The sequence below is a fragment of the Salmo trutta genome, chromosome 12, assembly GCF_901001165.1.
Source record: "Salmo trutta chromosome 12, fSalTru1.1, whole genome shotgun sequence".
Taxonomy (NCBI): Eukaryota; Metazoa; Chordata; class Actinopteri; order Salmoniformes; family Salmonidae; genus Salmo; species Salmo trutta.
The window spans coordinates 63,402,013-63,417,238 of NC_042968.1; the positions used below are offsets into that span (position 1 = coordinate 63,402,013).

General features: G+C 41.3%; 1 protein-coding gene across 3 annotated transcripts in view; it reads right to left on the reverse strand.

Moving 5' to 3' along the window:
• Window positions 1–15,226, reverse strand: part of LOC115203972 (trafficking protein particle complex subunit 13) — a 40,533-nt gene that overhangs the window by 19,773 nt on the left and 5,534 nt on the right. For 2 of the 3 annotated variants that reach the window (XM_029769112.1, XM_029769111.1), the window contains exons 2-3: window positions 11,297–11,359; window positions 964–1,032 (exon numbers count right to left, since the gene is read on the reverse strand). In XM_029769112.1, the coding sequence (XP_029624972.1) occupies window positions 964–1,032; window positions 11,297–11,359 (132 nt within the window). The remainder of the gene's footprint in view (window positions 1–963; window positions 1,033–11,296; window positions 11,360–15,226) is intronic. The other variant, XM_029769113.1, reaches the window with a different exon arrangement.

Below are 15,226 nucleotides of genomic sequence, written 5' to 3' on the forward strand. Positions count from 1 at the left end.
GGTGTACTAGCTCCATCCTCGTGGACTAATTCCAAGGCTAGAGAACAGAAGATCATAGGTTTGAATCTCACTTGACACCGTGCCACATTAAAAAAATAAATGTGTTTGCATGATTAATACCAAAGCAAATACATTTTCATGTGTCATATCTGTGCTTGGAGTTCAAAACAGTTAACCTAAGCTAGCAGTGTTATTAAAAGTCATAGTGAAACATAATTACCTTCAAATAACCTATAATTTCCTTTTCTCAGAACGTTAATAAAACCTACCTGCAAAGTTTAACATTTTACCGGTCAGGAAACTTATGGCTTCGTTCCCAGATCCAATGCGAAACCAAAAACTAAAGTTCCCAAATGTGCTCGGTGGGTATTGTGGAGTAACTAAAATGTTGTTGTCCATCCTCAGTTCTTTCCTATCACAGCCATTAAACTCTGTAACTGTTTTAATTGGCCTCATGGTGAAATCCCTAAGCGATTTTCTTTCTCTCCGGAAGGATGCCGGTATCTTTGTAGTGACTGGGTGTATTGATACACCATCAAAAGCTTAATGAATAACTCCACCATGCTCAAAGGGATATCCTTTTTTTTTTACCTATCTACCAAAAAGGTGCCCTTTTTTGCAATGCATTGGACAACCTTACTGGTCTTTGTGATGTGAATTTCAAGCATAGATTCATACTCGACTGAGGGACCTTACAGATAATTGTATGTGTGGGGTACAGAGATTGGGTAGTCACTCAAAGTCCACACAACTTTTTAAGCAAATCTTCACTCCTGAACTTATTTAGGCTTGCCATAACAAAGGGGTTGAATACTTATTGACTCAAGACTTAAGCTTTTCTCTGTTCTAAATTGATATGCCCATGTCATTTATTTTGAATTACAGCTGCAAAGAAAATTGGATAGGCCTAATAAAGATTATACAACTCTACATGTTGGCAGTAAAATATATCAAGATGCTTACCTGGGAGGTCTCGATCTTCACATGTCACTGGCATGTTAGTGAAGAGAGTGGGTTTTGTTAACCGCATCACTGTGAAAGGCAAAGGATAAAAGAGATTTAAAAAATAGTTCAGTTAGGGTAAGGCTAGTTTACTTGCTTGCAATTCTAGATCAAAATTCCATGTTAACATGAAATAACATAATATTTGACACTTTAAAGAGCAACGAGTGCCTTTGAAAACTCATGTGGCATCGACATGAATCAGAAACCGTTATTCTAGTGTCAAAATGTACTACAAAGTGTAAATGGGATAATTTTGGTCATAAAGTCCGTCTCGTCTAAACGGAGTTTGGAACATCCGTGCGTCACAACGTGCGTCACAACGGGTAACGCGTCGATCATACCGACAGCGTCATTGTGCAAACGAGTACGCAGCATCATCTAGATATTAGTGCAACAAAAGTTCAACATTCACCTTCTGCTACCATTTCTGTCAAGCCGTCTACGCATACAGTTTGTATGCACTACGCATAAATCCAAAGTATGCACCACACAGAACGCACTGCAACTGCCTTTGTGATCCGACGCAGCGTTCCATTGGAAATGAACGTAATTCTGGTGTACCAAAATGCAATGACGCTGTCGGTGTGATCGAAGCATAAACGAAGGTTGGGTTTTGATGATGTCCATTTTCCCACTAACATGGGGTGAACAGCTGCGGTGATTGCTCTCTATCCAATAGCATAGACAGTGAGACAGACCCGCCCAGCAGCTCCGACTTTGTTTACATACTGTAACACAACACAAAACATTTTTTTTACTTGAAAAATATTGCCCCAAACACCTTAGTTAGATGTAAAATTGTGCAACTAAAACATCCTCAGTAAAAACATTAAATTAATTACAGATTTATTGAGTTATCTTAGATTCATTCTGAGGATTTTGAGGAAGTGAAATAGGCTTCCACATCTACAGTGTCTCATGGTGGACAAACATCATCAACCAAATGCGTAATAGGTCAGGAAACACAACTCCAAGACTTCTATCTTGTTTTTCTAATCAGCAACGTATGGCTCTTTAAATTTAGGTTAAAAATTGCACTTGGTTCATAGAACCGGGGTTACGTTAGTAACTTCCGATAGTCGCTAGATGCTCCATCTTTTTGAACTGTTTAAGCTACAAAATATTATGACCCCATCACTGAAAGACAAGGAACACATGTATACAGTACCAGTCAAATGTTTGGACACGCCTACTCATTCAAGGGTTTTCTTTATTTGTACTATTTTATACATTGTAGAATAATAGTGAAGACATCAAAACGATGAAATAACTAGCTACAGGTTGGGTGTCATTTCAATCATAGATATATAATTAATAGAATAGACCTATCCAATCAGACCACTGCAATTTAGCTGGTACACTATTGTAATTTTTACTTCTAATTACTACCACAAAGAAGGCCGCCGGTACACCCAATGTCGAATGTCAACTTAAATGGTTATGCCTACTCTATTATCTATATTTCTATGATTTCAATAGTTTTCCTATGGAGGATTGACAGTATAATTTAAAACAACAGATATTCCCATTCAAGTCAACATTCTCTGATGTGGTACCATTTGAAAGTTAAAATGTAAATGTTTTTTCCATTTTAGTACATTTATCAGCCAAAACACAAGACCCACCCTGTATTCAAGCGCATGTTGCGTCTCAACCAATGGCGGGACAACACAAAAACCTCAGATGATGTAAAATGGGGTCTAAGCTACAACATATGTTAATATAAAAAAAATTATATCGTTTTAGATAATTGACGTTTAAGGTTATAAAAGTATACATTTTATTAAAACTATTTTTTTCTAGAAAAAAAGATATATAGTTTGACAACCCTGTTTGTAAACTTAGATTTGATCAAATCTCAACCATTTATATTTTCCAGTGATGAAGCCATGGATGTCTCATGGTATTGTTGGGTATGCAAAACATGTCAAATTTGAGCACCTTTCTCTCTTGAATGTTTTTGCATTCAGGTCCAAAAAGTACCTTTCTGAGCACTTCTACAAAAGGCAAATATGAATGGAAGTTTTGGTTCAAATCAAAGGAGTGATGTCAAAAAGTTATTTAATTCAAATGGATTTACCCACACAAGGCATGGAACAACGTGTAGAATTGCAGGAAATTAGCTATAACACTGCAGCATTTTCTCTCAGCCAACAAAAGGGGTGTGAACAGCTTGAAGGCGCATGGGTTTAAGAAGTGGGGGTTTGCTACTACCCCGATAAATGACAACATCAATCCAGACCTTTGCCACCTAAGAAATGTTTGACTGGACTTTCTCAAAGTAATTGGGTAGCTACCCCAGCTCTATATGAGGCTGCAAATCCTCTTACTTCACAATGATAATACCAAATGATAACTTCACCTTTCATCTGTGATAATATTAGGGTAACCCTAATACCTGTAACACATACCCTAACAAAGATGGCTGCGTACACATTGCAGCAAAATAATGTATAATTTAATAACGTAGCCTTTTCTAAATTCAAACAAACAACCTGCAACTAGCAATGGACGTTTAGAAGACACGTGTTGTCTTCCAAGTCGGGAATTGAGGAAGTGTCGTAAAGTAAAGGTAGGTGGAAAATTCTCTGTGCTATGCTTTACACTACCTAAGTAACAATGGCTATCATCCAGCTAGAACAGTAGTAATGGCAACTAAACTCAGCAAAAAAAGAAACGTCCCTTTTTCAGGACCCTGTCTTCACAGATCTTCATTGTAAAGGGTTTAAACACTGTTTCCCATGATTGTTCAATGAACCATAAACAATTAATGAACATGCACCTGTGGAACGGTCGTTAAGACACTAACAGCTTACAGACGGTAGGCAATTAAGGTCACAGTTATGAAAACTTAGGACACTAAAGAGGCCTTTCTACTGACTCTGAAAAGCACCAAAAGAAAGATGCCCAGGGTCCCTGTTCACCTGTGTGAACTTGCCTTAGGCATGCTGCAAGGAGGCATGAGGACTGCAGATGTGGCCAGATGAGGACTGCAGCCAGGGAAATCATTTTCAATGTCCGTACTGTGAGATGCCTAAGACAGCGCTACAGGGACGGACAGCTGATCGTCCTCGCAGTGGCAGACCACGTATAACGACACCTGCACAGGATCGGTACATCTGAACATCACACCTGCGGGACAGGTACAGGATGGCAACAACAACTGCCCGAGTTAGACCAGGAACGCACAATCCCTCCATCAGTGCTCAGACTGTCCGCAACAGGCTGAGAGAGGCTGGACTGAGGGCTTGTAGGCCTGTTGTAAGGCAGCGCCTCACCAGACATCACCGGGAACATCGCCTATGGGCACAAACCCACCATGGCTGGACCAGACAGGACTGGCAAAAAGTGCTCTTCACTGACGAGTAGCGGTTTTGTCTCACCAGGGGTGATGGTCGGATTCACGTTTATCGGCGAAGGCATGAGCGTTACACATTACGATTTGGAGGTGGAGGGTCCGTCGTGGTCTGGGGCGGTGTGTCACAGCATCAACGGACTGAGCTTGTCATTGCAGGCAATCTCAACGCTGTGCGTTACAGGGAAGACATCCTCCTCCCTCATGTGGTACCCTTCCTGCAGGCTCATCCTGACATAACCCTCCAGCATGACAAGTCATACTGCTCGTTCTGTGCGTGACTTCCTGCAAGAAAGGAATGTCAGTGTTCTGCCATGGCCAGCGAAGAGCCCGGATCTCAATCCCATTGAGCACGTCTGGGACCTGTTGGATCGGAGGGTGAGGGCTAGGGCCATTCCCCCTAGAAATATCCAGGAACTTGCAGGTGCCTTGGTGGAAGAGTGGGGTAACATCTCACAGCAAGAACTGGCAAATCTGATGCAGTCCACGAGGAGGAGATGCACTGCAGTACATAATGCAGCTGGTGGCCACACCAGATACTGACTGTTACTTTTGATTTTGACCCCCCCTTTGTTCGGGGACACATTATTCCATTTCTGTTAGTCACATGTCTGTGGAACTTATTCAGTTTGTCTCAGTTGTTGAATCTTATGTTCATACAAATATTTACACGTTAAGTTTGCTGAAAATAAACGCAGTTGACGGTGAAATTCACATTACCATACTATAACTCATTAATTAAGTACAGATAATAACGTTAGTATAAACCCCCTCACACGGTCCCCGCAGCCGGACAACTTTCTCATGGCTTCTGGAGGGAAACGCTGTAGGAATGCTCAACCGGTGTCGCTTATTCAGCCGACAGAAACTTTCAACCGGTTCTCCCCATTAAGTGAGTCGGAGTCGGAGGCCGAGACTTCTCTGGTCTCTACTCCTCCCGCTGTGGGGTCTGAGACGCCGACGGCTCCCACCATTAGCTCTGACAAATTGAAAACCCTAGTCATTGGCGACTCCATTACCCGCAGTATTAGACTTAAAACGAATCATCCAGCGATCATACACTGTTTACCAGGGGGCAGGGCTACCGACGTTAAGGCTAATCTGAAGACGGTGCTGGCTAAAGCTAAAACTGGCGAGTGTAGAGAGTATAGAGATATTGTTATCCACGTCGGCACCAACGATGTTAGGATGAAACAGTCAGAGGTCACCAAGCGCAACATAGCTTCAGCGTGTAAATCAGCTAGAAAGATGTGTCGGCATCGAGTAATTGTCTCTGGCCCCCTCCCAGTTAGGGGGAGTGATGAGCTCTACAGCAGAGTCTCACAACTCAATCGCTGGATGAAAACTGTGTTCTGCCCCTCCCAAAAGATAGAATTTGTAGATAACTGGCCCTCTTTCTGGGACTCACCCACAAACAGGACCAAGCCTGGCCTGTTGAGGAGTGACGGACTCCATCCTAGCTGGAGGGGTGCTCTCATCTTATCTACGAACATAGACAGGGCTCTAACTCCTCTAGCTCCAGAATGAAATAGGGTGCAGGCCAGGCAGCAGGCTGTTAGCCAGCCTGACAGCTTAGTGGAGTCTGCCATTAGCACAATCAGCGTAGTCAGCTCAGCTTTCCCCATTGAGACCGTGTCTGTGCCTCGATCTAGGTTGGGCAAAATTAAAAATGGCGGTGTTCGCTTTAGTAATCTCACTAGTATAAAGACCTCCTCCATTCCTGCCATTATTGAAAGAGATTGTGATACTTCACATCTCAAAATTGGGTTACTTAATGTTAGATCCCTCACTTCCAAGGCAGTTATAGTCAATGAACTAATCACTGATCATAATCTTGATGTGATTGGCCTGACTGAAACATGGCTTAAGCCTGATGAATTTACTGTGTTAAATGAGGCCTCACCCCCTGGTTACACTAGTGACCATACCCCCCGTGCATCCGGCAAAGGCGGAGGTGTTGCTAACATCTACGATAGCAAATTTCAATTTACAAAAAAAAAACTATGACGTTTTCGTCTTTTGAGCTTCTAGTCATGAAATCTATGCAGCCTACTCACTCACTTTTTATAGCTACTGTTTACAGGCCTTCTGGGCCATATGCAGTGTTCCTCACTGAGTTCCCTGAATTCCTATCGGATCTTGTAGTCATAGCAGATAATATTCTAATTTTTGGGGACTTTAACATTCACATGGAAAAGTCCACAGACCCACTCCAAAAGGCTTTCGGAGCATTCATCGACACAGTGGGTTTTGTCCAACATGTCTCTGGACCTACTCACTGCCACAGTCATACTCTGGACCTAGTTTTGTCCCATGGAATAAATGTTGTGGATCTTAATGTTTTTCCTCATAATCCTGGATTATCGGACCACCATTTTATTGCGTTTACAATTGCAACAAATAATCTGCTCAGACCCCAACCAAGGAGCATTAAAAGTCGTGCTATAAATTCTCAGACAACCCAAAGATTCCTTGATGCCCTTCCAGACTCCCTCTGCCTACCCAAGGACGTCAGAGGACAAAAATCAGTTAACCACCTAACCGAGGAACTCAATTTAACCTTGCGCAATACCCTAGATGCAGTTGCACCCCTAAAAATTAAAAACATCTGTCATAAGAAACTAGCTCCCTGGTATACAGAAAATACACGAGCTCTGAAGCAAGCTTCCAGAAAATTGGAACGGAAATGGCGCCACACCAAACTGGAAGTCTTCCGACTAGCTTGGAAAGACAGTACCGTGCAGTATCGAAGAGCCCTCACTGCTGCTCGATCATCCTATTTTTCCAACTTAATTGAGGAAAATAAGAACAATCCGAAATTTCTTTTTGATACTGTCGCAAAGCTAACTAAAAAGCAGCATTCGCAAATGGAGGATGGCTTTCACTTCAGCAGTAATACATTTATGAACTTCTTTGAGGAAAAGATCATGATCATTAGAAAGCAAATTACGGACTCCTCTTTAAATCTGGGTATTCCTCCAAAGCTCCATTGTCCTGAGTCTGCACAACTCTGCCAGGACCTTGGCTCAAGGGAGATACTAAAGTGTTTTAGTACTACATCTCTTGACACAATGATGAAAATAATCATGGCCTCCAAACCCTCAAGCTGCATACTGGACCCTATTCCAACTAAACTACTGAAAGAGCTGCTTTCTGTGCTTGGCCCTCCTATGTTGAACATAATAAACGGCTCTCTATCCACCGGATGTGTACCAAGCTCACTAAAAGTGGCAGTAATAAAGCCTCTCTTGAAAAAGCCGAATCTTGACCAAGAAATTATAAAAAACTATCGGCCTATATCGAATCTTCCATTCCTCTCAAAATGTTAGAAAAAGCTGTTGCACAGCAACTCACTGCCTTCCTGAAGACAAACAATGTATACGAAACGCTTCAGTCTGGTTTTAGACCCCATCATAGCACTGAGACTGCACTTGTGAAGGTGGTAAATGACCTTTTAATGACGTCAGACCGAGGCTCTGCATCTGTCCTCGTGCTCCTAGATCTTAGTGCCGCTTTTGATACCATCGATCACCACATTCTTTTGGAGAGATTGGAAACCCAAATTGGTCTACATGGACAAGTTCTGGCCTGGTTTAGATCTTATCTGTCGGAAAGATATCAGTTTGTCTCTGTGAATGGTTTGTCCTCTGACAAATCAATTGTACATTTTGGTGTTCCTCAAGGTTCCGTTTTAGGACCACTATTGTTTCCACTATATATTTTACCTCTTGGGGATGTCATTCGAAAACATAATGTTAAATTTCACTGCTATGCGGATGATACACAGCTGTACATTTCAATGAAACATGGTGAAGCTCCAAAATTGCCCTCGCTAGAAGCCTGTGTTTCAGACATAAGGAAGTGGATGGCTGCAAACTTTCTACTTTTAAACTCGGACAAAACAGAGATGCTTGTTCTAGGTCCCAAGAATCAAAGAGATCTTCTGTTCAATCTGACAATTAATCTGGATGTTTGTACAGTCGTCTCAAATAAAACTGTGAAGGACCTCGGTGTTACTCTGGACCCTGATCTCTCTTTTGAAGAACATATCAACACTGTTTCAATGACAGCTTTTTTCCATCTACGTAACATTGCAAAAATCAGAAACTTTCTGTCCAAAAATGACGCAGAAAAATGAATCCATGCTTTTGTTACTTCTAGGCTGGACTACTGCAATGCTCTACTTTCCGGCTACCCGGATAAAGCACTAAACAAACTTCAGTTAGTGCTAAATACGGCTGCTAGAATCCTGAGTAGAACCAAAAAATTTGATCATATTACTCCAGTGCTAGCCTCCCTACACTGGCTTCCTGTTAAGGCAAGGGCTGATTTCAAGGTTTTACTGCTAACCTACAAAGCATTACATGGGCTTGCTCCTACCTATCTTTCCGATTTGGTCCTGCCGTACATACCTATATGTACGCTACGGTCACAAGACGCAGGCCTCCTAATTGTCCCTAGAATTTCTAAGCAAACGGCTGGAGGTAGGGCTTTCTCCTATAGAGCTCCATTTTTATGGAATAGTCTGCCTACCCATGTGAGAGACGCAGACTCAGTCTCATCCTTTAAGTCTTTACTGAAGACTTATCTCTTCAGTAGGTCCTATGATTAAGTGTAGTCTGGCCAAGGAGTGTGAAGGTGAACGGAAAGGCTGGAGCAACGAACCGCCCTTGCCGTCTCTGCCTTGCCGGTTCCCCTCTTTCTACTGGGATTCTCTGCCTCTAACCCTATTACAGGGGCTGAGTCACTGACTTACTGGTGTTCTTCCATGCCGTCCATGGGAGGGGTGCGTCACTTGAGTGGGTTGAGTCACTGACGTGGTCTTCCTGTCTGGGTTGGCGGCCCCCCTTGGGTTGTGCCATGGCGGAGATTTTTGTGGGCTATACTCGGCCTTGTCTTCGGACGGTAAGTTGGTGGTTGTAGACATCCCTCTAGTGGTGTGGGGGCTGTGCTTTGGCAAAGTGGGTGGGGTTATATCCTGCCTGTTTGGCCCTGTCCGGGGGTATCATCGGATGGGGCCACAGTGTCTTCTGATCCCTCCTGTCTCAGCCTCCAGTATTTATGCTGCAGTAGTTTACGTGCCGGGGGGCTAGGGTCAGTCTGTTTCATCTGGAGTATTCTCTTGTCTTATCCGGTGTCCTGTGTGAATTTAAATATGCTCTCTCTAATTCTCTCTTTCTCTCTTTCTTTCTCTCGGAGGACCTGAGCCCTAGGACCATGCGGCATGATAACTCCTTGCTGTCCCTAGTCCACCTGGCCATGCTGCTGCTCCAGTTTCAACTGTTCTGCCTGCGGCTACGGAACCCTGACCTGTTCACCGGACGTGCTTGTTGCACCCTCGACAACTACAATGATTATTATTATTTGACCATGCTGGTCATTTATGAACATTTTAACATCTTGACCATGTTCTGTTATAATATCCACCCGGCACAGCCAGAAGAGGACTGGCCACCCCTCATAGCCTGGTTCCTCTCTAGGTTTCTTCCTAGGTTTTTGGCCTTTCTAGGGAGTTTTTCCTAGGGAGTTTTTCCTAGCCACCGTGCCTCTTTCACATGCATTGCTTGCTGTTTGGGGTTTTAGGCTGGGTTTCTGTACAGCACTTTGAGATTTCAGCTGATATACGAAGGGCTATATAAATAAATTTGATTTGATTAGATTAATTACTTTACATGTATAAGGAATGTATATGTTGGGGTCAATGAAGGGTATTTGGGAACTAGGTGTATGGAAAGTTACTAAGAGTAGAAACTAAATCTTCTGTTCCATGTTTCTGATGAGGGAGGCGAAAGGCAATTGTTAGTCTCTGATAAGGCAGGCCGGCTGCAGAACTAGGGAGGAGTGAGGAATGTGTCGAGGTCAAATCAACAGATGAAGTGAGAAGAAACCTCTGTGAGGGGGGCTAGAGAGGCCCACTACAACGACTCTCCTACTGCAGTCCTATCTCACACATACACTTCCACTAAGGTTTTAGTAATAGACAGGGCTGTGACTACACCAGTGAGAGGAACCAATTCAATTCCTTCCTAGCAACAGAGATGTATTGGTTGTCTAGATGTGTAAGGAGTTGTGTAATCATGTCTTGGCTTTGTAGCTGTATGACCCAGTGGGTGAATAAACTTGGTTTGAGCTTTTTCTAGTTGTCCGTTTGAGGTTTACTCAGTTTGTTCAGAACATAACAGTTGGCGTTGACGGCAGGATTCACCACGATTTAGTGTCGAACTGGAGAGTCCGAATCAGTGGAACAGGAGCCGGCACATTTAAACAACATTTGCAAAGTTCCTACACCTGTTACTACTCATTCTGACATCTTGGGGAGATGGATAGGGATCTAGAAAGCCTGAGATTATTCAGTAGTCCCATTGTGTTCCGATCGGTCGTAGATTTAGGGTCGGTCGTAGATTTTAGTCCCGAACAGGCGACGGGTGTGGAACCAATTTTGGGGTTGGATAATCTATGTATAATGCCAGGGGAATGGATTCTAAAAAGGTAACAAGTTCAAATTGGCACGCCCAAACATTCCTTGCAAGCTCAGAAAATCGTGTTTTTTTTTTTTTAATCACGTGAGACACTTTATTCCGTCTTATTCTGAAATAGCTTTATAGAATTGAATAAAGGGAGGAGGGGTCCTCACAAGGAATAAGAGTGGAATTAATATCATGAGTAATTGTTTGTAGAGTTAAAGAAACAATTGTAATTAGAGTGTAGTAATATTGTGAGTTATTGTTTGTAGCGTTAAATAAACAATTGTAAAGTTTAAAAAAGCAATTGTGTCAAGCGCCAGCATTGGGGTTACCAAACCTAAAATTACCTTTAAAAATGTTGTTAATGAGTAGATCTGTCTCGATTTAGTGCATATTAAATCTTAAAATAGTATACATTAATGAGTGTGAAGCAAATAGTGAATATCCAACGGAGGTTGGTAATTGTACTTACAGTAAACGTTGGGGTTAGGTTTGCAAAGGGTCGGAAACTTTCCGGAAATTTCCATGTGCAACCCTAGTTTGGGTAGATTAAAACACAAACGATTAAAAAGAGTGGAGGGAGGACAGTGGCCTCTGAACAGAAGTTATGTTTTGTCTGTAATTAAAACAGTTTTGTTACTGATTAAGATTTTGCAAAGTGAAAACTAAAGGAATATACATTTTCACTTTTAGGAGAAGATGGGGTGTCCATATCTCTCCCTTTGAAATGTATCCCGAGGCTCTGCAGTTCTATTAAGTATAAAGATACCCAGCTCCTAATCAAGTAAGGCCTGGCCATTTGTTTGTTTTTTGTCCTACGTGTTACCACACACATCAGCACACGCACACACAACCCACCTGTTCTGAATATTTGTTTGTGATTTTACTACTGAATTTGATTTATTGCATGGGGTCTTTTTATTTGGTTTTAGTGGTTTCTTCACAGGTTAGAAAGGATGCACCTTAAAAGGGAACAAAAATGTAATTGTCTGAAGTATCTATTTTATGAATTTTGGTTGCATACATCACTTCTCTTGATAAGAAATGTGCTGAAAAACCCAAAGTAAACTTGGTACACGAAATGTTTGAAATAATATCTGAGGTACAAGGTAGAGAAGGGAAAGAAACACTCACTGGGGTTGAATGACCTCTGACCTTTGTTCTGACTTTCTGGTGAGGCCTGATCACCCTCACTTGAGGCATTGGGTGAGATTTAAATGTAATATGTAAACACTGATGATTAGGAAGAGGTTTATAATTTAGCAATAGTCCTATATGTGATTTGGACCACGAGAAGGACAGAGCGCTGGCTCTGAATGAGAGAAAGTCTCTAGTCTATTTTACTATTCCTTGAATTACCTTATGGGATACAATTAAGTAAAAATTGAGTTAATTTAAAGTCCAAATCCCCACAAACACTAATTCTAATTTAAATTTGTTATTTTGATTTAACAGGCAACGTTGTTGTTTTTTGGATGCGAGTCGTGTCCAAAGGGGGAATTACCAGTCCCCTGGGGCCCATAGGTAAATATGCAAATAGATTTTCTTCACGTCTGCATGTAAAAGGAAAAAAGATGTGTTGCGATAGTTACTCCAAATGGATTGAAGTTTTCACCACCTCGAGTGATATGCAGTGCCTTCAGAAAGTACTCAGACGCCTTGACTTTTTCCACATTGTTACGTTACAGCCTTACTCTAAAATTTATTAAAATTGCTTTTTTTAATCATCAATCTACACATAATGACAAAGCTATTTTTTTGCAAATGTATTAAAAATGTAAAAAAATGAAATATCACGTCCACAAGTATTCAGACCATTTACTCAGTACATTGTTGAAGCACCTTTGGCAGCGATTAAGGCTTCGAGTTTTGTTGGGTATGACGCTATAAGCTTGGCACACCTGTATTTGGGGAGTTTCTCCCATTCTTCTCTGCAGACCCTCTCAAGCTCTGTCAGGTTGGATGGGGAGTGTTGCTGCACAGCTATTTTCAGGTCTCTCAAGAGATGTTCGATCGGGTTCAAGTCCCAGGTCTGGCTGGACCACTCAAGGACATTCAGAGATTTTTTCCGAAGCCACTCCTGCGTTGTCTTGGCTGTGTGCTTAGGGTCGTTGTCCAGCTGGAAGGTGAACCTTTTCCCCAGTCAGGTCCTGAGCGCCTTGGATCTCGCTGTACTCTCGTAGCTCTACAGACAATTCCTTCAACATCATGACTTGGTTTTTTTGTCTGACATGCACTGTCAACAGTGGGACCTTATATAGACAAGTGTGTCCCTTTCCAAATAATGTCCGACCAATTGGATTTACCACAGGTGGACTCCAATGAAGTTGTAGAAACATCAAGGATGATCAATGGAAACAGAATGCACCGGAGCAAGATTTCCAGTCTAATAGCAAAGAGTCTGAATACTTATGTAAATAAGGTAATAACATTTATAAAAACCTGTTTTCGCTTTGTCATTATGGGGTAGTGTGTGTAGATTAGAGGTCGACCGATTAATCAGAATGGCCGATTAATTAGGGCCGATTTCAAGCTTTCATAACAAAATCGGTAAATTGGCATTTTTGGACACTGATTATGGCCAATTACATTGCACTCCACGAGGAGTCTGCGTGGCAGGCTGACTACCTGTTATGCGAGTGCAGCAAGGAGCCAAGGTAAGGTGCTAGATAGCATTAAACAATTCTTATAAAAAAAAACAATTCTTATAAAAAAAAACAATCTTAACATAATCAGTAGTTAACTACACATGGTTGATGATATTAGTAGTTTATCTAGCTTGTCCTGCGTTGCATATAATCGATATGTTGTCTGTTAATTTATCATTGAATCACAGCCTACTTCGCCAAATGGGTGATTTAACAAGCGCATTCGCGGAAAAAAGCACTGTCGTTGCACCAATGTGTACCTAACCATAAACATCAACGCTTTTCTTAAAATCAATACACAAGTATATATTTTTAAACCTGCATTTTAGTTAATATTGCCTGCTAACATGATTTTTTTTAACTAGGAAAATTGTGTCACTTCTCTTGCGTTCTGTGGAACAGAGGCAGGGTGTATGCAGCAGTTTGGGCCGCCTGGCTCGTTGCGAACTGTGTGAAGTCTATTTCTTCCCAACAAAGACAGCCAACTTCACCAAACGGGGGATGATTGCCAAAAGCGCATTTGCGAAAAAAAAGCACAATCGTTGCACGACTGTACCTAACCATGAACATCAATGCCTTTCTTAAAATCAATAGACAGAAGTATATATTTTTTGAAACCTGCATATTTAGTTAAAAGAAATTCATGTTAGCAGGCAATATTAACTAGGTTAATTGTGTCACTTCTCTTGTGTTCATTGCACGCAGAGTCAGGGTATATGCAACAGTTTGGGCCGCCTGGCTCGTTGCGAACTAATTTGCCAGAAGTTTACGTAATTATGACATAACATTGAAGGTTGTGCAATGTAACAGCAATATTTAGACTTATGGATGCCACCTGTTAGATAAAATAAGTAACGGTTCCGTATTTCACTGAAAGAATAAACGTTTTGTTTTCGAAATGATAGTTTGCGGATTTGACAATATTAATGACCTAAGGCTTGTATTTCTGTGTGTTATTATATTATAATTAAGTCTATGATTTGATAGAGCAGTCTGAGCGGTGGTAGGCAGCAGCAGGCTCGTAAGCATTCATTCAAACAGCACTCCTGCATTTGCCAGCAGCTCTTCTCTGTGCTCCAAGCATTGCGCTGTTTATGACTTCAAGCCTATCAACTCCCAAGATTAGGCTGGCAATACTAAACTACCTGTTAGAACATCCAATAGTCAAAAGGTATACGAAATACAAATGGTATAGAGAGAAATAGTCCTATAATAACTACAACCTAAAACTTCTTACCTGGGAATATTGAAGACTCATGTTAAAAGGAACCACCAGCTTTCATATGTTCTCATGTTCTGAGCAAGGAACTTAAACGTTAGCTTTTTAACATGGCACATATTGCGCTTTTACTTTCTTCTCCAACACTGTGTTTTTCTATTATTTAAACCAAATTGAACATGTTTCATTATTTATTTGAGACTAAATTGATTTTATTGATGTATTATATTAAGTTAAAATAAAAAAAGTGTTCATTGTTCATTCAGTATTGTTGTAATTGTCATTATTACAAATATATAAAAAATAAATATATCTATAATAAAATCGGCCGATTAATCGGCATCGGGGTTTTTTTGGCCCGCCAATAATCGGTATCGGCGTTGAGAAATCATAAATCGGTCAACCTCTAGTGTAGATTGATGAGGAAAATGTTTTATTTAATCCATTTTAGAATAAGTCTGTAACATAACAAAATGTGGAAAAAGTCAAGGGGTCTAATACTTCCCGAATGCATATACCAGAAACCCATGAGGTG